At 45.4% G+C, this 26,309-nt stretch overlaps 1 protein-coding gene across 2 annotated transcripts in view; it reads left to right on the top strand.

Moving 5' to 3' along the window:
• The first annotated feature begins 6,157 nt into the window (after positions 1–6,157).
• Positions 6,158–26,309, top strand: part of BMF (Bcl2 modifying factor) — a 47,288-nt gene continuing 27,136 nt past the window's right edge. The window contains exons 1-3 of one of the 2 annotated variants that reach the window (XM_081887456.1): positions 6,158–6,413; positions 12,880–13,200; positions 16,929–17,092. In XM_081887456.1, the coding sequence (XP_081743582.1) occupies positions 12,885–13,200; positions 16,929–17,092 (480 nt within the window). In that variant the 5' untranslated portion in view covers positions 6,158–6,413; positions 12,880–12,884. Of the gene's footprint in view, positions 6,414–9,755; positions 9,859–12,879; positions 13,201–16,928; positions 17,093–26,309 lie in introns of those variants that run through there. The other variant, XM_081887457.1, reaches the window with a different exon arrangement.

Genomic DNA, 26,309 nt, shown 5'->3' with positions numbered 1-26,309 from the left:
TTTAATGGCAAAGCTACTTGAAATCACCTGCAAAATAATATCATCACAGGACTGAAGAACCGCCTGTTTCTTTAGAAATGGAACAATGGTTTTAGGCAGCAATCCAAACTGAAAATATGCTTAGGAAGCAGAAATTCTGTTTTTGTGGCCAATGCCATTAAAACACATTATAAAAAGGGGAACTAGAATGGATTTTAAATGCTGGCTCAATTAGCTGGAAATGCAGTGGTGATCCTGGAAGCACAAACAACATCCTTTGCACATCAGTCCTGATTTTGATAGGCGGGATATCTAATCTACCTCATAAGCTAATATAATTGTACTGTAAATGAACTTTGTGTGTCTAAAACTATCTTATTGAAATGCTAAAGCGCATATAGTGCATTTTCCCAGCCATTGTACATATGTTTTGTGTTGGTGATGTTGCCCTCTACTGGTAGTTTCAGAGAAAAATAGTGTATTTCAGAGGGCATTTCCCAACTATAGTATTAGTTTTTCTGCAGTAAATGTGCAGCCACTACTGCTCTGTTGCACACAGTCCAGACATCCACTCTCTAGATTGTAGGGATATCAGCCACATGGCTATCACATTTTCCCTCACTATGACTGCATTACATTTTGCTTTTGGGGAAAATGCAATTCTTCTCCCAGGGAGACGGGATTCTTGCTTTGTGGAAAGTAATTGCATGAGTATCACAGCAACTGTTTTACACACAGCAACATAAATGGTCGTGCGCAACAGCAGTATTCTCAGAGTGCCCATGAAGCAGTTATTAACCTGAGAGCTGTAGCCCAGAATTGCTTGCAATGCCACACAAGGATAAGTGATATAACAGCAACTGCCCCCCTCCCCGCCACTCCCACTCCCAGTGACTTTTGTTTAAAATGTGCCTTTGTGACTTTATACCTTAGAAGAGGGGCACTCCACTGTTATATTACACTCTGCTGCAAGAGTGTAATATATCCAGCTCTTTTTTAAAGCATGTCAAACATCAGTACAGTGGTACCTTGGTTCTCAAATTTAATCCGTTCTGGAAGTCTGTTCCAAAGTGTTCCAAAACCAAGGTGTGCTTTCCCATAGAAAGTAATGCAAAATGGATCAATCCATTCCCGACTTTAAAAAACAACCCATAAAACAGCAATTTAACATGAATTTTACTATCTAACAAGACCATTGATCCATGAAATGAAAGCAATAATCAATGTACTGCAGTCACACAATCAATCAATCAGTAGCTGAACTGGGTTCCACACAGTCACAAAAACAAACCAAAAAAGCCTCAAAAACAAAAAAACCCCTCAAAATAAATAGCAAAAACAGACCTCAGTGTAACACTCAAAACAGAAGTGTGACACTCAAATCAGAAGCGTAACACTCAAAACGGAGCATGTTCAGCTTCCGAAAAAAGTTCACAAACCGGAACACTTACTTCCAGGTTTGCAGTGTTTGGGTTCCAAGTTGTTTGAGTACCAAGGCATTTGAGAACGAAGGTACCACTGTAACAAGATCTTAGCCTATTCTCAGCAATGCCGACTGGCAAACACGAGTGAGGCTGCCTTCCCACATTGTTACCAAATTCTAAATGTCAGCAAGGTTATCTCTTTGGCTTACCAATACTACACTAGCGTACATAGGCGCCGACTCCATGGGGCTTGAGGGGGCCCGAGCCCCCTCAAAAATTCGTTTGGGGGGGCTCCGCCCCCCAATAATCTCCGGCGCCCCTCCAGCAGAGCGCCATCGCCGCCCCTCCCCCAGCCCAAAATGCACAGGGAGGGGCGGGCTGCATGCCTCCTGCCCTCCCTCCCGAGCAAAAGCTCCACCCAATTTCCTTTGGAGCTGATTAATAGGCGCAGCACGCTCTCCCCTATTCGCTCACGAGGAGGCGGCGCCACTTTATTTGCATATTCATGAGCTTATTTATTATTCATGAGCTTTCCCGGGCCCCCCCAATATTTTTTATAAGTCCGCGTCCCTGCTAGCGTACCATTATTTTTATTCCATTATCTGAAGGCTCTGTACATCTCCTTTCCCTTCCCAGTTTTGGAGTTGGTTCTAAAATTACCAGAAGCAGGGCCTTCTCAGTGGTTGCACCCACCTTGTGGAGTGCCTTTTCAAGTGAGATCTGTTAGGCCCTGGTGTACTATAGTCCTTTAGATATTTTACCAAGGCGGTGTTTTGCTCAGTAGTCCTTTTTAGCATGTTATGTTATATTAATGCTGTCCCTTTTATGATTATTGTTCTGTGATTATTGTTATTTAAGTGAATCCTAAATAACATGTGAATCTGACACAGTCTGAAAGCAGCATGGTTTGCAAAGCTTGCAAACTGTGGCTTGCATTTGGTCCAGTTTAAATTAGCACCAAATACAAACCAGGCTGCCAAGTTGGATCTACTCTGAGTGAAGCTTCCTTGTGGATCCAACCTAGGCCAAAAGCAGCACAGCTTGCATCCAGTGCCAGATTTAAACAGCACAGAATGCAACCCAGGTTTGCAAAGAAAAATTGGGAGCAAAGGCTTGCATTTGGCGCTGTTTAAATTTGGCGCTGAAAACAAGCCATGTTGCATCCAGCAGACATTGGATCTACTGGGGGGCTAATATCAGGAGCCGCTGAGTGGATCTGACCCTAGCCGTGCAGCTTGCCTTTGGTACAGAATTTAAATGGCAACAAATGCAAACCACATTTGCAAAGGAACAATGGAGAGCACACTCTTAAGGCTCCCGATGGTTCATTTGCAGCTGTGGCTTTACCTCCCCCACACCTGGAATCATGTGGTGTCAGGTGAGTGACAGGAGGGCATGACTGGGAGAAGATGGCCTTGCCTGTTAAATCAGGAACCCTAAAAATGCTGTATGTTTGTACCTGGTACCATGTTTCATAAAAAGGAACCATTATACTGGGATATGAGTTGAGTTTCTCCTTTGGGTATCAATGACTCGGATTCTCAAGGCTAGAATTGTTGAAGTTTTTAACCACAGAACAGCATCTGCAAACAAAGTCTCGCCTCTTCATCCTTTTAAAAGTCTGTGTGGCAGCACAATTCTATGCATATTTACTCATTTCCATCGGTGGAAATCACTTCTAGGTGCATTTGAGATTGTAGCTTGAAAGTTTCAACGAACCATGCAGGCTGCTGGAGACGGACGACAATATTCAAAGGGGCAAGTTACAGAGGACCTTGGGAAACATACTGTTGGGTGCTCCCTCTAGTTATCTCAACCTGACCTACCCAGGGCCGACCTGCCCATGAGGCAAGGTGAGGCGACTCCTTCAGGTGACAGGATCCACAGGGGCAGAAGATCTGACCCATGCTGTCTCCACAGTGCCCTCTCAGTGAACAAGAGGTACTACAGTCATACCTCATGTTACGTCCGCTTCATGTTACGTTATTTCAGGTTACGTCCTGCGGCGATCGGGAAGTACCGGAAAGGGTTACTTCTGGATTTTGCCGCTTGCGCAGAAGCGCAAAATGATGTCACGCACATGCACAGAAGCAGCGAGTTGCAACCCGTACGTGAGCAGAGCGGCGCTGCGGGTTGCGCTCTTTTCATGTTGCGAACGGGCCTCCGGAATGGATCCCGTTTGCAACCAGAGGTACCACTGTACTGGTCTCCTCCCATCCCATTCCCACTGTCAATCTTGATTCCCTCTTGTTCCTGATGTAGATCATTCCCCTTGCCATTTTGTGACTTGCCTCAGGTGCCAAAATGTCTTGGGCTGGCCCTACCCAACCTTTAAGAGAAGGCAAGCAATGGGGTAGAGGTGGCCGAGCAAGAACACACTCTCGGGGCAGAATGGGAGGGACAGTGGGACCCTGTGGTGCTGCCTTCACAAAACAAAACCACTTGAGCTATTACTTCTGCTCTCTTAATTTCTGCCCTTGCTGCATGGACGATTGGCACCCTAGCCAAATATCCACGCTGCTTTACTACACAGAGGGAAAGAAAGGGTGAGCAAGCAGAGGCTTGCCGTTGCATTTGTTCTGGGGTACTTCCTTCTGAGCCCACTCCTGACTGTGCACAGAGGCAGGGTGAGCAAGCAGGTAGAGAATCCCAAAGGGAGAAGAAGGTTGAATGATCAGGAGCAGTGGTAGCTGCTCTTTCTATCCCTTGCTTCCCCAATCTTCTGGAGTTAAAGGGTTAACAGTAGGAAGGGGAGGAAGTGTTGCTGTGCACAGTGCAGAGCAGCCCCCCCCCAGGCCCAAACTTTCCAGGGACTGATGCATCTCAGCAGCTGCTCATCAGCAGGCAAGACAGATACAGGAAACCTGAACAGCTTGTTTTACAGAAGCAAACATGATAAGGAGTGTGCATATCTCAAGCAGTAATCCTGTCTCTCTCTCAAACCACCTCCAGCTCTATGGAAAAGCTGTAATCTGTTTCCAGCCTTAGAAAAGTGTAGTCTTGCAGACGATTATATGCTTTGGCTGAAATCCCATCACATTTACAAGGGTGTAAGTCCCATTGAAGTGGACAGAGACGGTGACCAAAGCCTCTTAAGGATGCTTACTTAAGACTAGCTCTTTGCTGAGCCCCATCAGATTTACTCCTGAATTGCTATCATGGTGTTGAATCAATGGGCATTGTGCTTCAGAGAGTTTCATGAGCAAAGTGGGATATCCTATGGAGCTCACCAGCTAATGTTGACAATGGGGAGAAGAAACGTGGAGAAGGGAGACTTAGGAAAAGGGTAGCAATAGTGCAAGGAATGAGTGCAGTTACATATACACTACTTAACGTATACTTCAGGTCATGGACTGCACCTTTGTTACATGCAACCAAGATGTCACAAAAGTGAGCAAGCTTTTGAGTTCTCCAGAATTCTTAATTGGACTGAATAGTAAGCAGATGGGGGAGGGGGGGAGCTGACTTTATGTTAAAGCCACAACGTCTGCATTTAGTCCAAGATGGCATGTATGAGATATAATAGAGCCTAATCTAATGATGTCTGCTGGGTGCTGTGCAGGTTTCAAGTTGCACCTAAGGACTGCTGGGACAAAGAAGCGAATGATGGCTGATCCCCATTTATGAAAGTATAAAACCCAGCAGTTATCTGGAGCTTTCTCCAACCCTTAAGCGACACACACAGATGGAAAGGGAAACAAGAGATAATTGACTTGTTATTCATAATTAGCAGCATTACTATGAAGTTCTGAAGGCGGCATATATAAAAATTGTTAAAACAATGAACATCTTTTAAGAAAACAATATACAGTATAAAACACAGCGCAGCAGAGATGACCAACAAAATTAAATCAAAACAGGCTGTAAAAACTTTTAAAACCCCCAAACATCAAAATCTATGGGAAATATAGAGAATAATAAAGAAATTCTCACTTAGCATTGAAAATAGAAAGCAAGATTCTGTCTCCTGTCCCACATTATGGACCAGGATGACTTCCTTGCTTTTTATTTCTCTTGGGGGATACATGTATAGTTACAGGAGTGAGGTGCCAAGAGTCATAGGACATGCCAAGTCCACTCGTGGAGTTATACAAGCAGTTTCAAAACAGGAAGCAAAGGCAAGAACGGACAGAGGTTTTACAATGGAGGGAAGTCAGCAATGGAGGGAAGTCAGCAATGGAGTCTCCGCTGGGAATTGTGCCATCTTGGTGGCTTTTAACAAAATATGAGCCCAGTCTAGGGAGGACTGATCTACATAGCCACGCGATGTGTAACAACTAAATGGAACATCCCTGTTCAGCATCAGTATACCCAAGTCCCAGATCGGGACTCGGGAACAAACTTTGCATTCTAAGTGAGATGAGGGGGCCTCGTGAATGAGAGTCCAAGCGACTTGTATGCACACGGGTGGGCGGGAGCGCAGGTTTCCCACTACATCGATTCTCCCATCTCCAGGGGGGAAGTCCGGTCGTGTGAAGGCGGCCTTCCGGGAGCGAAGAGGGGAGAGCACCGGGGCAGCTGGCGTTGGCTTGGAAGCCGCTCCGCTCTCCCGTCCCGCCTCGCTGTGAGTGGAGATCCCGAGCGCCACTGGGCGAAGCAGCCACGTTGTGTCGCCCCCAGCGCCGCTCGCGGGAGCCCGGGACGCCTCCGGGGATCCCCATTGGCCGGCTCCGTCGGGCGCGTCACGGCGGGGGCGGGGCTCCCATCAGCTGTTTGGGTAATGCCAGGAAGCAAGTGTATTTTGGAAACAATGCCGTGTGCGGCTGGCGGCGGCGGCGCCTGAGGTTGCAGCCCGGGGACTTTCCGGCTCCCGCTCTTTCCGCTGGCCGCGCTCGCTGGCGCTGCTGTTGCAGCAGCAGATCAGATCAGATCAGGCGAGGGTTCCGCTTCTCAGGGTTCGCTGATCCCGCCTTGCAGCGGCTCCCGAGCCTCTTGCCTAAAGGAGACGCTCGCTGGCCGCAAAGCCCCGACCACAGTCCCGCCCAGGCGGAGTCGCAAGTAGGGCAGCAGGTCAGTAGAGTGTGTGTGTTAGTGTTAGTCGCGCGTGTGTATATTGATATATAGATGTTTGTGGGTGTGTAATATTATTTGATCCGTGACAGGCGTTGCCTACAGACGGGGAGGCGAGTTAACCCCAGACTAAGCATCGCTCTCATGGGTCGCCTTCATTTCAACTTTTAACGGGACTGTTGCATTTCCTAAGTGCCTACTGTTACTCGGCTTCAGCCTTCACGATTAGGTGGGCTGTAAGTTTAAATGAATGAATGAATTCTCCGAAGGGCTTCGTTGGAGGTATACGAATCTTAATGTTCTGCGATCTCAGTGCACCGTGAGCCGATAAGTAGAGCAGGGGAGCACACCCTCCCACCACAATCTCTGTATTAGTTTGGGGGTGGTGCTTTTGGGAGTTTTTTTTATCTTACTTTTAAAATTTCAGCGTCTACAGTTAAGAAAAACGTTTGTTGGTAAATGTATATCTGCTTCACCTTTTCTTTACATGCACCAGAAAACTGGGAGCTCATGAGGTCAAGCAGCCTTACCCCTTCCACTTTTTCACCTAACTTTCCAGGGAATAACCTCATTCCTCTGAACAGTTGAGCAGAATGAAAAGTATCAGTGATCACTGAGTTTCTGATAAAGGCTGCCACTTTTTTTCTGGCAAGGCTTCTGTGCTTCTAAAACAACTACTCTGCAGTCAGAAACTCAAAGGGAAAATTTAAATGTGTTAGATTTGTACCTGTCAGCTAGCTATTAGGACTGCCACTTTTGTTCTGAGACAACTCCTATCTCAGACAGAATAAGTGAACTAGTGGTACCACAAAACTGTTGATACCAACAGTTAAATCATCTCAGTGGTTCCTAATCGCTTCCTTCACTGTGGCTTCTTGGCATGCTGTAAATAATATAGTTCAATTCATCTTTCACTATCTCGAAATAGAAATACTTGAGCCCCTTCCCTTGAGAGACATCCGTAGTAAACAGATCTTCAGCTCTTTACACAAAGCAACAGATCAGGCAGGTGCCAAAAGGAGTGATTTTTCAAAAACTGCTTATTTGCTTTGTGTTACTAATAAAAAAAGGAGTCATTTCCTTTAGGTGGTTTGGCCACTAATGTGCTGCGAGACAAATACTTAACTAAAGGATCAAATGACTTTATATACCAGATGTGCTCCGCAAAGTACTGCGTTTGTCAAATGGTCTTAATAACTTTGGAGTTTCTTTCTTTCTTGTGTGTGTGTGTTTTGTAAGGATGTCTTTTGGCCTCATCCTGAATTGAATTGATGCATTTCAGTCTTAAATCTCTGAGGAACAGAAGGTGCAGGGAAGAGTTAAAAAGGGAATTGTGAAGTCCAGCTTGCTTTGTTTTGGTTAACTGGCAGTGCATGTGTGTCCTATATAGCCTTCCTCTTTGCTTCGCTCTTGAGAGCAGGCAAGTGGCTGCAATGTTTTGTTCCAGGCTTCTTTTTTTCTGAGGGAATGCTGGAGGGAGATGGAAGAATGTATGCATTGTATAGTTCCCAACAGGTGTTTCCAAGTTGGGAGAACTGCAACACTATTCTAATTTTACATGATTTTTAAAAAAAGAAGTTGCTTGCTGAACTGACTTCCTTCTTTCAAAGGGATATGATTATTATTTATTATGCTTTGACAGCTCTTTCAGGAAATGTAGAGCAGCTTATGCAGGGCTCCCAGCTGCTGACCAGGCTGGAATTTTCTATAACGTTATAAATATAACAGCATCAAGTGCCCTCAACTTGCCCTCCTAAGTGATTTCTAGGGTAGGCCATGCCTGTGCTCTATATTCCTTATCCTTAAATAACCACCGTAAAGATTTTCCTCCCTTTAAAAGCCTGTTCCTTCTCCAAGCTTATTTCTTTGCACCCTGTCCTACTTCCAAGGATCGTAGTCTCTCTTGTCAGCCTCCCAGTCTGGTGAGGTGGGTAGCCTGAAGGAGAGTGCAGAGTTTCTCCCAAGCTTCATGCTCAGCGAAGCCCAGTGTCCCGGTCATTGCACAAAAAACCCCACACAGGCAGCCCTATGGTCTCTTCTCTTGGACTGAGCCCCACGGAACACAGCTGAACTTGCTTCTTGGTAACCGTGCATCCATTGTAAGGGAACACTTTGGCTTTGAGATCTGCTGTGCATAGAATCTTATTGAATGTTTCGACAAGTGCTAGGGAACCTGTGCCTCTCCAGAAGTTTTCATAGGATCACAGAATTGTAGAGTTGGAAGGGCCCCCAACGGTCATCTAGCCCAACCCCTTGCAATGCAATAATCCTGCCCACAGCTGTCCATGGGTGGGTGGTGTTGGGCTGCAATTCCCATCAGCCCCCGCCAGCATGGCCAGTCTTCAGGGATGAAGGGAGCTGTAGTGCTACAAGCTCTGGAGGGCCTCAGGTTCTCCACCACTTTTATAGATCTCTGCAAGCACCTTTTTTAATAGTGAAATACATAGTATTTGTGGCGCTGTGGGTAAAACCTCAGTGCCTAGGACTTGCTGATCGTAAGGTCGGCGGTTCGAATCCCCGCGGCGGGGTGAGCTCCCGTCGTTCGGTCCCAGCTCCTGCCCACCTAGCAGTTCGAAAGCACCCTTAAGTGCAAGTAGATAAATAGGTACTGCTTTATAGCGGGAAGGTAATGGCGTTTCCGTGTGCGGCGCTGGCTCGCCAGCTGCAGCTTCGTCACGCTAGCCACGTGACCTGGAAGTGTCTTCGGACGGCGCTGGCTCCTGGCCTCTTAAGCGAGATGAGCACGCAACCCTAGAGTCGGACACGACTGGCCCGTACGGGCAGGGGTACCTTTACCTTTTTACATAGTATAAGGCCCTGACTACAGTTGCAGCCGGTGTCTCGAGACATTTAATGGGCTTTGGGGCCTACCCTACTAGATAACCATGCTTCAGTCATGAGCTCGGGTGCAGGGCCGGTCGGAAGTATTATGAGTGATAGCAAGGGCCAGCAATATCCTTCCTGCCCGCAGGCCCCATTGTTCAAAACATGGCCAGCTCTGTTCGCCTCTTTTTTACTTTTGCAGCCACTTGTCCTTCCATTTGCAGTTTCAAGACTTGTCCTTTTCCATTTGCCCCTTGCTGATTTTTCACTTGGAAGGTTGTCTGAATTCATGTAACCGAAGGCACCTCCCAAGAAGCGGAAGGAAAAGCTGAGAAGATTCTCTTCTGCAATGTGTATTGTGAGCTTCCAGTGCAACTAGAAGGAAAAGCAGAGCATTTGATACTCTCCCCCCCCCCCAGCCTGGACCAACAAGATATTACTCTTACTGTTTCAGGAAATGTTTACTCCTATTCCACTTACTTGTAATCTGTAATCTTCATCTTTCCTCTTGTACTTTAGATATGGTGTGTGCATGTTCTGGAACTTTGAGCTTAACAGCCCAGTGTTATGAATTCCTATATAGAAGTCACATTAACCTCAGTGGCAATGGACTTATTTCCAGGTAAGGGTTTTATGATTGAAGCCATCTAGTATCAACTTGCACATCTTGACTCTGAAGTAAGCTCCGCTGAGTTCCGTTGGAAGCTTCTCCCAATTGCAACTTTAAAGCAGAAGTTTAGGGTCTCTCTCCCCTTTTCTTTCCCCAGAGACCTTGGAACAGGGATTGTCAAATTGTCTCCAGTAGTGACATCCTATGCGTAGGCTCTGGATTTACATTAATTCTCTTGCAGTGAATTCAGAAACAATGTTGTTTATGTTGCTGCCTACTGGTCTGTCTTAAAGTTCTTCTTACTGCTAGTTAAACTACAAATCTATGCCTGTTGCATGGATCTGAATAGCGGGCCGTAGCTGACATGAAAACCAAATCATATGAACACCAGAAGACCAGGCCAGCATCCTAACTAGTCCAGCTTCCTGTTTTCACAAGCAGGAGCTGAGCTCAACAGCATTCTCCCATCTTGTGGTTTCCAGAAACTGGTATTCAGAAACAGTATTCTGTTTAGTGAGGATACATCACATAGGTTGAGTCATTTAGACATAAGACAGCTTCACAGCAGAGTGGAACTTATCTGGAATTGGACTGTATTTGCAGCTGAATCCTTATTCCAAAGGAGAAGCATGCAACACTCCTCTGTGCCAAGGCTCTTGATAAAAGTCTTGTAGGTTATATTGCACAAACCACCGCAAAACAAATGACCCAAAGATTGAATTTCACTTCCTTGTTCAGGGTCTGGAGGCATTTATTTGTGTGTGTGTGTGTGTTTGTGTGTGTGTGTGTATGCGTTTAGATTATGCTAGTTTTAGAAGGAATAACAAGGGACTTAATTGCTGTTGTAAGGAGCTTTAAAAACACTACATTGCCTGCTCTTGTAATCTCTGACCCAAGGACATGCCCGTGGACATCTCTGGTTTTATATGTTCAACGTTTTATGGAACTGCTAAAAGAACTGAAGCTTTTTCTTTTTCACCACAGCTTTTTTCCAGAGGTGGTCACCAAAAACAACTTATTTTGAGCAGTTCAGTTTTAACAGAGAAGGGAGAGATATTTGGATTTGGGAATTCATCAGAATTTCCAGTTTCTTGGAAGATAAGGCTATGTTCTACTCCATTGCAGTATGCCTCTGAATAACAGTTTTTGGAAGTCAAAAGTGGAAATAGGGACTGTTGCACTCATGTTTTGCTGGTGGGCTTACCACTGGCATCCATTTGGTCACTATCAGAAGATGATGGCGGCATTTGACACAATCCCAGCAGAGCTTTTCTTATGTTTTTCTGTCTTAGACTTGTGGCAATGCTCTGTCTGTCCATCTCAGTGCCTTTTGATCTTTCTGTGCAGAAGAATGAGAATTACAAGTCGTTGAACTTCCGTCCACTGCACGGAGGTGGTGGGTGGTCTTCTCTGGCAGCTGGGACACTTCTAATATACCACTCGGGGCCATCATCATGTTGGCTCTTCTGTATTTCTATATTCAGTCTGCCGGCATTTTGGTGGATGCAGAAGTTTTGAGAGGAGGGCTTGGTCTTACTTCTTCCCTGATGATTGAAAGGCCAATTCTGTTGGGCAACATCCCAACAAGCCTCTTCCTCCCCAAGGCCCTCATTCATCCTATCTTTCCCCCTGTTGACTACATCATTAAGACTGGCAACAGCACCCAACATCCTTCACTTTGTTGGGTTCCATCTTGTGTGGGTGTTTTCGGAAATCAGGTGTCTGATCTGATAGCTTGGAAGGCTTTGGGATAGAGGGACATTGATCTTGGACATAAATGGACACAGGTGAACAGCAAAAGCAGTGGAAGGTGGGTTCTATAGGTTGGAGCTTATTCTCCTTTTCTCCAGTATTGGAGGATTTTTGTATTTTTACAATGACACACAAGTTAGTTGGCTCAAGAATTTTCATGGGGTATTGTGCTCTCTGGGGTGGCTTGTACTCTGGATGTTGTGAGGTTTGTGGGATGGAGAAAACGATTCATCATGTTCTACGGGATTGCTTGCTGTATATGGAAGACTGAGGACCTCTATTATGTAGTTTTGTGATGTCTGTATGTTACAAGTTTTCTGTGGGGGTTCAGTGGGGTTTTTCTCTGGGGTTCAGTGTTTGATAGTTTATAGCAATAGCATGAAGGATACAACACTGTGGTTGAAATGTGGCCTTTCCCCGGACTTGCCATGCCATTAAACCTGGAGGAGAGGCTGCAGTTATGAGCAGTCACCAGCAATTCCCAACTTGTTACTCAAGAAGGAAGTAATGCTGTCTCCCACCAAGAAGCAGTTATAAGCCTCTTAGTAAGAACTTCTGTTGATCTGATCCCCTTACGCTGGCAATAAGAAGTTCATCTTCTGTCTTGTCTTTTTGGCTAAGGTGGTTTGAGTTGCCAGTGACCAATCGGCTCCAGGTGTTTATAGGATTATAAGGGTTCTCTAGATCCATTTTGATCTCGGTTTGGAATATTTTATCAACGTGGGGCATGCTTTGGATTTCTTGGCTTGGTTACCAAACAGTCACCATCCAGTCCTACTTGATCCTCAAGAGTTTCAGCAGTGTATTGCAACGAAATCCCAGCATTTTGTAGATCCTGCTAGTTGTGATTAGGTTCCAGCACCTGGTGTCCCAATTCTATTCTTCAGGTACATCCATCAGTCCCGACTAATACCTTGAAACATTTTTGTGTGATTGTAGAATCCTCTGGATTTATTGAGGACTTTGAAATCTAAGCACTGGGTATGGAAAGTCTTTATACATGTATATGTGGTTGTGACGAGCTAGCATGGTATTTGGATTCTAAAACATTCATCATGGAAGGCTTTTCTTGGACTTTCTCCTTGTGGCTACCTAGTTCATAAAAAGTCTGAACCTTTGGGTGCAAAGGAGGGAAGATTGTCCAGTTGGCCTCCATCATTTATCTCTTATCCCAAGCCTAATTCATAGGCTGTTTTGTGAAGAAGGCACAAAGAAAACCGTGCATCCTCTCTAGGATATTCAGTGGCATTTTATCTATTTTCTTTTTTTAAAAAAATGCAGGTGAAATGGATTCCCCTGACTACCTGGAGGAGGATTTCTCCAATCTAGATGGGCTGGAGGATGATGTCTTCCACTCTGAAGACTGTGGACTTGCCAGTCAACCCAATGAGATGACATTTCCTGGCATTTTCACACAGAGTAAATCTTACAACTGCCTTCTGGGGAGATTCCAGCTCTTCCCACTTACACACTGTTGCGGCCCAGGTACCAGGCATGCCAAGCAGCAAGATAAGGCAACTCAAACCCTCAACCCATCCTCTTCTAGCCAGGATGTCATGTTACCTTGTGGAGTCACTGAAGAGCCCCAGCGACTCTTCTATGGTAAGAATGATGGATGTTTCTATACTTTTGCACTCAATGAATTGTCATGTGTTAGTATTCATGGCACTCTTAGGTTACTTCTTGTTGTTCTAAAGAAATATAGTTCTCTCTTTGTGTGGGACAAAGGACTGAAGTTGGAGGATCTTAAAATCTATATGGTCAGTACTGCACCATAACGCATGAAATTGGATTTGGGAAAAACACAATTCATTACCACAATTAATCTGAGTTCTGAAAACCTCAATATATATATGCTATTTTAAAGAAGCAAGTTTCCGTTTCTCATGGAACTTAGACTATTGTCAAAATAGCTCCTTTGTATTTCTTCTAAAGGCAACAGACTGCTTAGAGCAGGGTTTCCAAAATTTGGGTCTCTATCTGTTGTTGGACTACAATTCCCATCTTCCCTAGCTAGCAGGAGTAGTAGTCAGGGATAATGGGAATTGTATTCCAAAAACAGCCTGAGGCCCAAGTCCAGGAAACCCTGGCTTATAGTATCTAATTGAAGTGTGGACACTTCAAGATGGGAGAGACCTGTCCCATATAATCCACTATATCTCACCAACTCCACAACAAGGAACAAAACCTTGCAGCATACCTTAATGCCTTCTTCTCAACATAAAAAAAAAGTGTTGGTTCAGTGGTACTGTCCATCACATATATGGCACTTATACCTGTATGTCTACCAATGGGATGCAATTAAGTTCATGCATCAAATATCCACCCATCAGCAGTTTATATTAGGCACACAGACCTATAATGTCACATACAAAGAGCAAGAACAGTAAGATATCAGCGGCTTACCATGTTAGTTTCCCTGGACACAGTGTTGTAGATCTCAGAGTTACTGTTCTTAGGAACATCAAATCATGGGGATAAATGGTGCATGAGATAGTAAATCTGGGATTCATTCAGAAATGTGAGAGAATTAGCCTGGGCCTTCATAGAGATTGTGGTTTCTTTGCACAATATTAGCACTAAGCCTGCACCTTATGCACATTTAACTTCATGCACTTGGCAAGTTTAAAAAAAAATAAATTAAAAAGGGGATGAGCATCTGGGAAAAAAGACTTTGGCAATCCCACCCACCATTGAACCCAGTGTGTTTTGACTATACACAGTTTTAAGTGAGATCCATGAAATGTACTCCCCGCCCCACCCCAAAGTTGTGGTCTTATTGAGTTGCTATCCCTTTAAGAACTGCATACAATGTTTTTTTTTTGATCAGCTTTTAACAGACTAAATTACCTGGCTTGCCCTGGTTTCAATTTAGCATCTGAAGAGCTTTTCGCCTATGCAAGCTCATGCAATTTTGCAATTTAAAAGCTTCTTCATAGTGAAACAAATTTCTGCCCCACTCCTTATTTGTGATCCCCTCTCCTCTCACACGGAGCTCAGAAGGAAGTCCCATTAAATTACTCCCAAGTAAGTATGTACAGGACTGCAGTCTAATTGATGGAAAATCTTTTGTTGGAAAGGGGAACCTGGTGAACTGGGCAGGAGATCTTTTGAAAAGGTGTTAATTATTTTTAAAGCAGCAGTGCTTAGGAAGTGTGGGGACTTGGAGTAAATATTCTTCTGCCTCATGAAGGAGGGAATGCCTCTCCAAAGAGATTGCCTGCTGGGACACATTCAGGTACCAACTAAAAACAGAGAATGCATTTTTCATGAGCACCATTGTTCTATCCATATGCAGATGCCATCATTTAACATGGCAATCCTAATGGGAAGGACAACTCAGAGGTGGATCTGGCACCAAATACAAAACTCTATTGGTGGGTCAGGGGGCAGTGGGATACAGTTTTTCTTTTCCTACTTGGTAGAGAATTACCGTATTTTTCGCCCCATAGGATACACTTTTCCCCCTCCAAAAATGAAGGGGAAATGTGTGTGCGTCCTATGGGGCGAATGCAGGCTTTCGCTGAAGCCTGGAGAGCGAGAGGGGTCGGTGCGCACCGACCCCTCTCGCTCTTCAGGCTTCGCGCAGCTCTCCGCAAGGCGTGGGAGCCCTGCGCTGGGCTCCCGCAGCTTACGGAGAGTTGCCTGCATGCCGAAGGCTGGTTGCGCTGAGTTCAGCGTGCCCAGGCTTCGCGCAGCTCTCCACAAGGCGCAGGAGCCCAGCGCTGGGCTCCCGCGGCTTGCAGAGAGTTGCCTGTTCTGGGGGCCTCAGTCCCGCACCTGGGGGGGAAATAATTTTCCCCCCTTTATTTCCCCCCCAAAAAACTAGGTGCGCCTTATGGGACGGTGCGTCCTATAGGGCGAAAAATATGGTAACTGTGCCAGCTGCAGTGCTGACGTACTTTAGAACTATGGAAGGGAGTCTACGAAACAAGATCCACAGCATCCTCAGGCATGCAGACCTTCCAAATCTGATGGCAGAGAGCAGGCATAGGCAGACTCGGCCCTCCAGATGTTTTGGGATTAAAACTCCCATCATCCCTAGCTAACAGGACCAGTTGTCAGGGATGATGGGAGTTGTAGTCCTAAAACATCTGGAGGGCTGAGTTTGCCTGTGCCTGACAGAGAGGGAGGCCCACAGCATCCAACAACCCCCAGATGTTGGGCCTATTTGAAATCAAATCAATCACATAACTGGGGCAATTCAGGGTCCATGATTCTGTTTGGGGGTTGTTGTTTTTTACAGAAAAATAATGTAGCATTTACAGTGTTAAACTCCTCTGTGAGTTTAAAGCAGAGGTGGTGAACCTTTAGCCCTCCTGATGTTGTTAGATTACAACACTGATAATCCTTGACCAATGGGGCTGGGGCTGATGGGAATTGGAGTCCAAGGACACTTGGAGGGCCATAGGTTCCCCATCCCCAGTTTAAGGGGACAGTTGAATCTTTTTATCTGCTCCAAAAAGGTGCCCAGCTGGCCCCGTGATACTTCTCATGAAATTCTATGAACTGCTGTTGCATAAAGCAGGGAATCCGTGGTCCTCCAGATGTTTGCTGGGCTTCCAACACCCATCAACCTCTGCCAGCGAGACCAGTGGTTGGGTGTGATGAGAGCTGGAAAATCAAGCAAAATCTGGAGGTCCCCTGATTTCCTATCATTGGCTTAGAGACTAAAAGTGACCTATGATGTGGCACATCCAAGTCCGTAAAACACACAAAGGCTTGGGAACAAATTCATCGGAAAAATACAGTAAAACCAAATGCTCATCCAACAATACTATAAGAAGGGTAAGTGGTGTTGAAGAGCTGACAGTGATAGTGCCACGTGTGTTTCCCTGGAGGGAACATTCCACAAACAGAGTGGCCCATTTTTGCACTGCCAACTTTTGCACTTCCCTCAGAGGAGCCACTGGGAAACTGCCCCATAGAGGGCTTCCTCTTTTACCTGTGAGCATCCTTAGGTTTACCCAGCAGAGGCAGCAGTACTCTAGGGTGGCTGTGAGTGCCATTGTAATTTCCTACAAAAACCCAGAGGTCCCAGTGTAGTGTCATTCTAGAGCATTGTGGGAAATTAAAATGGAGTCTTATAGACTCAGTTGCCCAATGTGGAGGGTCCTGAGCAGGTATTGCCAGTCATGGATCCCTTAGCTTTCTAAAAGATGGTTGAAGTTTAGCTGTAAGTTTTTTGCTTAATTCAAATGAGACATTTTATTTCCTTGATTATGATCTGGATTTTGCTGTATTCTCTTCCGGTGTGCTGTTCATGGCAGAAGGATTGTTCACATACGTGAGAGGCTATAAGCGCCTGACTCTTCTCTGATGTTTGGCAGGGAACGCCGGGTTCCGTTTACATGTCAACCCCATTGGTTTCTCATTGAGTCCACACCTCCGGGAGGAACCTCGGGAAAGCCCACAGGAACTGCGAACTGAAGTTCAGATTGCACGGAAGTTACAGTGCATTGCGGACCAGTTTCACAGGCTGCACCTACAGAGGGTAGGTTATATTTTTGGGCAAGGAAAGTGGAGTGTTGGTGGTGGAGTGAGGGGGGGCGACTTTATTCACTGTCAAGGATGCTTTATTTGGTTTGGCCAAATGTGTTCTCTCTTCTTTTTCTGTTAAATAGCCTACACACACACACACACACACACACTACTGTTTTAATAATATACATTTGGGAAATCGTTTTTTGAACCATATTTCCTCTTTGTTCAATGGTCTTTTTAAAAATAATCATTCTGTTTTATTTTTCGGGGGTTTTTCCGCCCTCCTTCACACAAAGCATCAGACTGCAGAACAATATTATTTCTTTACATAAAGCCAATTTCTCTTGCAGCACGACCAACGAATAGGCCTCACAAGGAGTTCTGAAGTTAGGAGCAGGCTTCATTCTTTAATGGCCCTCACCAAATCATGTAGGACCGAGTGAGAAATCAGCAAAATGGTTGAGGAAAGGGCCTATCTGTTCTTCTAAATAAACTGTGGGTTGGCTCATGCCAGAGAGCAAGTTTAGCCCCCACCCCAGATACATGCCTCCGTACCGTACATACCTTTGGTTTCTCACATGCATTCTCCCCTTCCCCCTGCTCCTCTAGCTTTTTCACTTCAACTATCCCAAAGTCTCCTTCTCACTCATAGAATCATAGAGCTGGAAGTGATTTAGTCCAACCCCCTGCTCACTGCAGGATCTGCAAGCCATGATGCGAATGAGTACCCCTAACAACTCTCAGCACCCTTAACAAACTACAGCCCCCAGAATTCTTTGGGAGGAAGCCATGGCTGTTTAAAGTGGTATTGTGGTGCTTTAAATGCTTGGTGTAAATGTGGCCTTGGGCTGGACTGCAGTGTACAGTATTGATAGCCACATTAAAGGATCCTGGCTCCAACCCACTGTTTAGGAGTATTGCTTTGTGTTTTAATTTCTTTGCAAGGAAAGGAACCTGTATAACCACAAGGTGTCAGAAGTTTCACCTTGGGCTTTTCTGATTTTTTTAATATGTCAAACCAAAGGAAGAAAGTTTTAATATGTCAAACCAAAGGGAGAAACTTCAGACCTCTCTTCTTTGCAGTCCGAGAGGAGCTAAGGTCACCTCTGGGCATGGGGTGGCCCCTCTGCTCTACATCTCCCCCAGACCCCCAATTACTTCTGTGTAAACTACCCTCACTGTTGCTGCGGCTGGTCTCTCCTCAGCCCATGCGGAGCATTCTTAAACAGAAATCTCAGTGCTGAAACAAAAATAAAAATTCCCAGAATTCTTTGGGGGAGAGCCAAGACCGTTAAAACCAGTTTGTTTTAACATACCCAGAATGATGCTATCTGGGCCTGGGCAGATTTCCACTTCAGCTGTGAAGACTTGCATGCCAGAGCTTATCATTGCTGTGGGTTCTGCTTCTCTTCCAAGGATGAGTGCAAGTTGTGTCACTGGGCCAAAGCCTTGGTCCGGGGCCAGAGAGTTCTGTAACCGAACATACCAAGCTTTCTAAAAAGGAAACCTGCACTTTTTAATAATGTGGATGTCTCTTTGTAAGATAAGATGTTCATCTGAGCTGTTTTAAGGGACATAAATTCAGGCGCATTGTCTCACTGTGGCTGTTTCCAACTGGACAGAAGTGGGAGCAAGATTCAGGAAGTTCTTGTGGGTTTGGGTCATGTGTGGAATGGATCTGGGCAGTGGCTGTGGAAGGCGAGAGTCTGACATTCTGCATCCATAGATGTTTCCTTTAGGCATTCTGGGACAGCTGTCTATGCAGATTCGGGATCAACCCAGGGAGAAGGATGTGCATGCACTTTTTTTTTTGGCTCATGTCCCACATGGGGCCAGACATTCCCATTCCAGCTGCCCATTGTTTATCTCAGAGTCTTGTGCTACCATCTTATTTACTCCTTTCCTTCTCAAGATTTCTTTCTACATTGTTGGTTGGGGTATGGTTGCACTTGAGCTAGGGTTTTTCTTTGGCGGGTGTGTGTGTGTGTTCAAGGCAAAAGAGTGCAGTCTCCAAAGTTATTTGATCTAAGAAAGCAGACGTGAAAAAAGGTTAACTGGAACATTTAAAACCTACTGTTCATACTGTCTGGTGGCATCCTATTTTGTTGCTTTGTGTGCACATGGAAGGTTCACATGAGGAGGGATTTTTTAAAATAAAAAAATCTCCCCTACCACCACTATGGACATCATTATCTCCACTACCCATCATCCCTGCCCTTAGATAGTATTTCTTCAATATCTGTCCTGGAACTCATCTGTGGCGTAGCTAACTTTGCCCAGAGTAGTAAAGGTTAACTGGGTGCCTTTTCCCCCTCCTTCTTCTGTCAAAAGAGTCCTGAAGGGAAGCCACAGAACTGGTTGTAACTCGACCCTTTCCATCTGGGGAGTGTAGCTATCCGATGTCTTTGTCTGGGAAATGTGTCCAAGAATGCCCCAGGAGGAGGGGGGGGGGAATAAAACCTGTAACCAAAAAAGAAAATTGGCCGGTCCCCTCCCTTTTCTTCATTTTCGGGCAAGGAGTGTGTGTGTTGCCGTGGCACCCGAGTCCCTGAGGAACTGACTGCAGAGCAAAAGGAGGGTGAGAGAGAGACTTTCTGTGGAGGCCGGAGAATCGCGTGTCAGCCAAGCATGTGGAAGAGTTAGTAAACAAAAGCATCCCTCTTTACTACGACCTCATGCAGCCAAGAGAGGAGGGGCTCTTTCCCTTTCAGCTGAAATAATAGAGTGTTGTAAAGGAGAGGGAGAGTCCTAGCTGAACATTTGTTTTGTTTTTAAAGAGAGAGAGAAGCCCTGGACACAGGTGGGGAAGAACTTAAGCGCTGGGTCTTCACCGCTCAGTCTTTGGACTGATAACTGGCACTCTGCTGGCAGGGAGACTTTTTGTGTTTGTACGGAGCGATGTTTGAGACCATTGAAGGTTTTATTTATCACTACGCTTATGCTAATACCGTCTTTTCCTTCCCGCCTTGCTCTTTGCCAACTTTCTCCTCTCGTTTTTGGCAAAGATAACGGAGCGCTGTCCAGTCGCTTTTCTTTCGGTTGGGAAGGACGTCGGAGGCCAGGGAGACTTTGTCTTGCCCGTGCAGTTGCCTCCGTCTGGTTCAATAGCTCCAAATGGCACTTTTGGAGCAACCCAAAAGTTGGCCAAAGGCTGTGGCAAGCAGCTTCTGTTCTGCTTCGCTGACAGGACAGCACGTAAACCGCTGGGGGAGCCTCTAGGGTGCCAACCGAAAGCTGAACTAGAGTAGATGTACCGTACTTCTGGTGGCATCCCACCAGTGGCAGCATCTGAAAGTAGAGCAATCTAGGAGTGAGACAGGGCAGCCTTCTATCCACAGTGTGCGAATCTCCCCCATTCCCCAAATGCTCATAGATCTGGCCTGATGTTATGGCAGCCACCATAGATAGGTCTCAAGGAGATTTGCAAATATACCTCAAAACAGCTAAAACAGTTTTTAAAAACAACTGACGATAGGCCTAAAAACAGTACAAGATGAACACCTAAAGCAGAGACCTTTTCCTTGTCAATATTGGAGACCAAGATTCTCTGTAAATTTATCAAAGAAGACAAGCTATGGAGCTGCTCTTTGAGTTAGCAGACTATCCAAAACCAGGCTTCCAGCATTTAAAATGTACATAATTCCATGTGCATATTCTCCATGGGAGTAGTTTCATTGGGGTTTGAGCTGACTCATATTCAAAAAGATGCACTCAGCTCTCTTCAACTGCTCTATTAATTTATTAGACAAATTACACTCTCTTTAATATTCAGTTTATGTGCTTTCAGTGTAGTGGGCCCAAACCTGTGGAACTCCATGCTAACTGAGATTAGACAGGCCCTCTCCTTGCACATACTGTAACTAATACTTCCTTGCTCCATTTTAAGGTGGTGTTTGGCTTTATGATATGTTCTCATTGTCCCATTTTCTGTGGATTTATTTTTACATATGCTGCATAAAAATGCAGTCAAGCAGTACTGATACAGGGTAAGTAGGCAAAGTAATGTTAAAGTCAGATTTTGATTTGCAGGATACCAAAGTACATTAATCCATCTTTTTTAAACATTAAAAAAAATTGAACCATTTTGAGGTTCTTTATCTACAGGGCCTCAGAATTGATTGTGGGATGCCAACCCATCTAAGGAACAGCTGTTGGATCCTTTGTGTGCAGAACATGGACCTATAGTGTTTGCTCACAAGTAAGACCTGCTCACTGTGGCTCATTGTGCAATCCTAAATATAGGAAGCTGGTGCAATTTATGACGGATTAAATTAAGCTGGTGTTAAGTTACCATTAGGGATGCGGGTGGCACTGTGGTTAAACCACAGAGCCTAGGACTTGCTGATCAGAAGGTCGGCGGTTTGAATCCCCGTGACGGAGTGAGCTCCTGTTGCTCGGTCCCTGCTCCTGCCAACCTAGCAATTCAAAAGCACGTCAAAGTGCAAGTAGATAAATAGGTACCGCTCCGGTGGGAAGGTAAACGGTCATGCTGCTTAGTCATGCTGGCCACATGACCCAGAAGCTGTACGCCGGCTCCCTCGGCCAATAAAACGAGATGAGCGCTGCAACCTCAGAGTCGGTCATGACTAGACCTAATGGTCAGGGGTCCCTTTACCTTTAAGTTACCATTATTCCAAACTCCATTCAGCAGCAAGGCTACCACTGGCTGATCTGGCCTTTAAAATGGAGTTTGACTTTACACAACAACTATCTTTGCTTGCATATGTTCCACGGGTTGCCAGGTCACGTGACTAGGCTGGAAGAGATTTCGAATAGGTGCAGGTCTAACTTTGTCCTGCCCCACTTCTACAACACTCCCTATTTCGGACTTAAGTTGGTTCAAGGCTAAGCCAGAATAGCCATGTTAAGGGACGCAGGCCGACATGTTGCTGGCCGAGCTGGGATGAGGGAAACATGCTTGCGTAGCTCTGGTTCAGCAAAGACAGCCCAAGATCGCCCTATTCTAAATTTACACACCTTGATATTAGATTGCTCTATCCGTCCCAAATAAGGATGCATGGGATTATAGCGATGGGTAAGACCTCTTGCAAATGTTAACTCAACAGTGTGCAGCCTTTAGAACAGCAACAAAAGCAATCAGTTTCCACTTGACTGTATTTTGGCTAGAGTCTCCTGTAATAGACAGGGAGTCTATAAGAAATGGGAGGCAATTTATTCTCGCGGTACTGAGGGCTGCATAACTGTCAATAAAATCCAGGAGACCTGACTCCAGTCCCCCTGCTCTGGCCTCCAGATCTTGCTGAGATAATGCTTTGGGGCTTCGGGGACATTTATGTTGAAAATGAGTTGTAATTGAGAGCTGTATATATTGACCAATAAAAGTTTATGGCAGTGAGGCAAGAAGGGAAGAAACACAAACTGTTAAATTCCTCCCTGCTTCTGCAGAAGACACACCAAGGGAGGCAAACCTGTCACAGCCTTTCAAAGGTGCTCTTGTCAGTGGCTCTCAATGGGATCATCAGGCGGAGCTTTGATTACCAAGGGCTCCCCCCAAAAGGGGATCATTTCCTTTACCCTTTGCTGCAGTTTCATGCAGAACGAAACTCTGCATTGCACACCATCTCCCCCTTTCCCCCCAATGTTGCTTTTATTAACCCTGATTAGTATGAGGCAATGGAGCCCCAGGCGATGACAATGAAAAGACACCAGAGCCAAGAAATGTACCTCTTTAGGCTGCTTGGGGGCTTTTTTTTGGGGGGGGGGTGTTTGTTTTTTGAAGTTAGACATAGGAAGAAGAAAAAACGTCCAGGGCGTATGCATGTGTATGGCTGTGCGTGAGAGATGGAGAAGCTGGGTAGTATTTGCTCTGCGGCCAGCACTGTTTAAATCGCTCTCTATATTTAGCCTCTGAGTCATCACAACTGCTGACAAGAGGCTGAATTAGCTGAGACTTTGGTGCTGCACCTGACTGCTGGCCTTTGTGTGTCTCCAACAGAGAAGGAGTGTAGCTCTGTCTAAAGATTTTCTGAGTCGCTTCATCCAGCAGATCTGAAAGTTCCACTTCTACCTCCAGTTCTGTGTAGTATAAAAACAGGCCACTCCCTCTTCCTCATTCTCCTTGGGGCATCAGCTAAAAGATGGCTTAAGTGAAAGGATCCTCGTCCATTGGCTTCTTAGGAGAAGAAGGATTTTGTGTGTGTGTGTGGCAAAATAAAGCCGTGTGCTTCTTCTTCTTATTATTATTTTATTTATACCCCGCCCATCTGTCTGGGCCTCCCCAGCCACTCTGGGCGGCTTCCAAGAAATATTAAAATACTGTAATATATCAAACATTAAAAGCCTCCCTAAACAGGGCTGCCTTCAGATGTCTTCTAAAAGTCTGGTAGTTGTTGTTCTCTTTGACATCTGGTGGGAGGGTGTTCCACTACCGATAATTTTTCTGGCAACCCGCTTCCATTGACTTGCTTATACTAAATCTTAAGAGCAAGTTAGGAATCGATTCTCAGAACTGGATTGTTGCAGGAAGCATCACTGCAAGTTAGTAGAACTGAAGGAAGTTTGCACTCCTAGGACTATCTGGTCTCCAGCCAGGGGTCTTGCTGCCTTCAAATAGCTACCTTGGCAAACTGCCATTTTTCACTCTTTATGCAGCAGTATGGTAAAGGTAAAGGGACCCCTGACCATTAGGTCCAGTTGCAGACAACTCGGGGGTTGCGGCGCTCATCTCACTTTACTGGTCGAGGGAACCGGCGTACAGCTTCCAGGTCATGTGGCCAGCATGACTAAGCTACTTATGGCGAACCAGAGCAGCGCACAGAAACGCCATTTACCTTCCCGCCAGAGCGGTACCTATTTATCTACTTGCACTTTGGCATGCTTTCGAACTGCTAGGTTGGCAGGAGCTGGGACTGAGCAACGGGAGCTCACCCCATCATGGGGATTCGAACTGCCGACCTTCTGATTGGCAAGCCCTAGGCTATGTGGTTTAGACCACAGTGCCACCCGCGTCCATTTATGCAGCAGTAAAGGTAAAGGGACCCCTGACCGTTAAGTCCAGTTGCGGACAACTCTGGGGTTGCGGTGCTCATCTCACTTTACTGGCTGAGGGAGCCAGTGTACAGCTTCTGGGTCATGTGGCCAGCATGACTAAGCCGCTTCTGGCGAACCAGAGCAGTGCACAGAAACGCCGTGGTAGTAGTTGACCAGTATTAGCTGCTGTGAATATGTGTAAAGAGGACATCCCCAAATGCTTTGGAAAGGAAGTGCAGGTGCTTCTTCCTGGTGTGAGCATTCTGAATGCACATTTATCCAAAACAAAAAAAAATTCCTTCCAGTAGCACCTTAAAGACCAACTAAGTTAGTTCTTGGTATGAGCTTTCGTGTGCATGCACACTTCTTCAGATCTGAACTCATACCAAGAACTAACTTAGTTGGTCTTTAAGGTGCTACTGGAAGGAATTTTTTTTGTTTTGACTATGGCAGAGCAACACGGCTACCTATCTGTAACTGCACATTTATCCTTTATACTTGGCCTTCATCACTGAGGCAGATTGTTCACACCTGTACCGTAGTGGAGTATAAAGTGTGGATCTTCTTTTAGTGAAGACATTCGAATTGCCAAGGGCCAGCATCTGACATCCATTCTTGAAGCACAGATGAGGGAGAGGATGAGCTGAAGAAGGAAATAACTTTTTTTTAAGGCAGTTGGAAAATGAATTGTAGTCTGGAGCACGTATCCTGTGACCATACATGCCCAGGACCATACTTGTGCAATTGTGCTGTAGGTTGAGAGGAGAGATGGCTTGAGGAAGGCAGAGGAAGTTGCCAGAGAATGTTGCGCTGCACTTTAATTCCTTCCTAGAATATGTTTCAGTTGGGCAAACTCTGTGCCAATCCTGCTGTTGATTCTTAATGCGTAGGGTCAATGGGGAAGCCATCTGGTGGCCTATACACATAAAAATTCACAACCATTTTCTTAAAGCTTTTTGCTTTGTCATCTGAAAGCATACCTTGGGCCAATGAAATGAAGCCACATTTCCCTCTTTTTTTTTTTTTGCTCTGATTGCTTTTTTATTTTATTATTTTAGGATAGGCGTGGGTATACTTGCCTTTATGTTATTTAATATTAAGGCTGTGTTTTAATTGTTATAACTGGCCCTGGGACCTTCAGGTGAAGGGCAGGCAATAAATTGTTACAACAACAACAACAGTTACAGATAGGTAGCCGTGTTGGTCTGCCATAGTCAAAACAAAAAAAATTCCTTCCAGTAGCACCTTAAACTTAGTTGGTCTTTAAGGTGCTACTGGAAGGAATTTTTTTTGTTTTAACAACAACAACAGTTTGTGAGGCTTGTATTGCTTGACTTGGAACCCTTTTTTCAAAACCCTTGAACAGAGTCTCGGGGCTTGCCAATTCCAAAACCAACAGAGTTGAGAGCCTGTGTTGGGTATAGAGCACCCTTCCTTCCTTTTTGTTGCATACAGAGCAAGAAACTAAACAAACCATCAGAGTTAAGCAAGACAATAAGGGCCATGTCTTGTGGGCCTAGGAAAATGGTGGCCTGCGGTTATCTTCTCTGGCTTGGAAGTCAACTGGCTCTTGCTACCACTTCCTGCAGCCTCCGTCCTGAAAGACAGAGATGGAAGAGAATGGTTATTTTTAATTGTAAGCATACTGAGGAATAGTCCACTTATACAATCTTCCAGCAAATAGATTGAGCCACACATCAGAGGTGTATTTAGGGGAGCACGACCAGTTCGGTCCTTGAGAGGAGAAGGGCTGCAGCTATGATGTAGAATGAAAGGCAAGAGGTGGGGATGCCAAATTTTGGAATTGGACAGGGTGCCTCTGACATTTGAGAGGTCTGCCACTGCACACACACACTGCTAAACCTTAGGGCAGTGTCTTTCACCGTACAGACTCTGTGTTGTCCCGTATTATTGCTTATGTGGCCAGGATATAACTTTTACCCCTCCCCCTCCCCCTGCTTACCAAGTCACTTTTTCCTGAAATAAACTGCACTGTTCTGAAATGCTCAGTGGCATCCTCCTTAAAATAGTTAGGTGGGTTTTTTTTATTTCAAGTCTAATGGGAAGACTATTGTGTGTTTGATGCATTTCCACACACACCCTTTTCATAAGCTTGCATTTTATGTGACAGGCGCATGGTACCTGAATGATCTCTCATCTTCCCTTCTGAATTTGGGTTGAAAATTAATATTGGAGAACCATTAGCACAGCTGGACAGTTTTCTTCCTAGTTCACTA

This window comes from Podarcis melisellensis (genome assembly GCF_964234715.1).
Source record: "Podarcis melisellensis genome assembly, chromosome: 1".
Taxonomy (NCBI): Eukaryota; Metazoa; Chordata; class Lepidosauria; order Squamata; family Lacertidae; genus Podarcis; species Podarcis melisellensis.
Note: the sequence above shows the minus strand (reverse complement) of the source record. Positions and strands in the feature narration are given on the sequence as shown.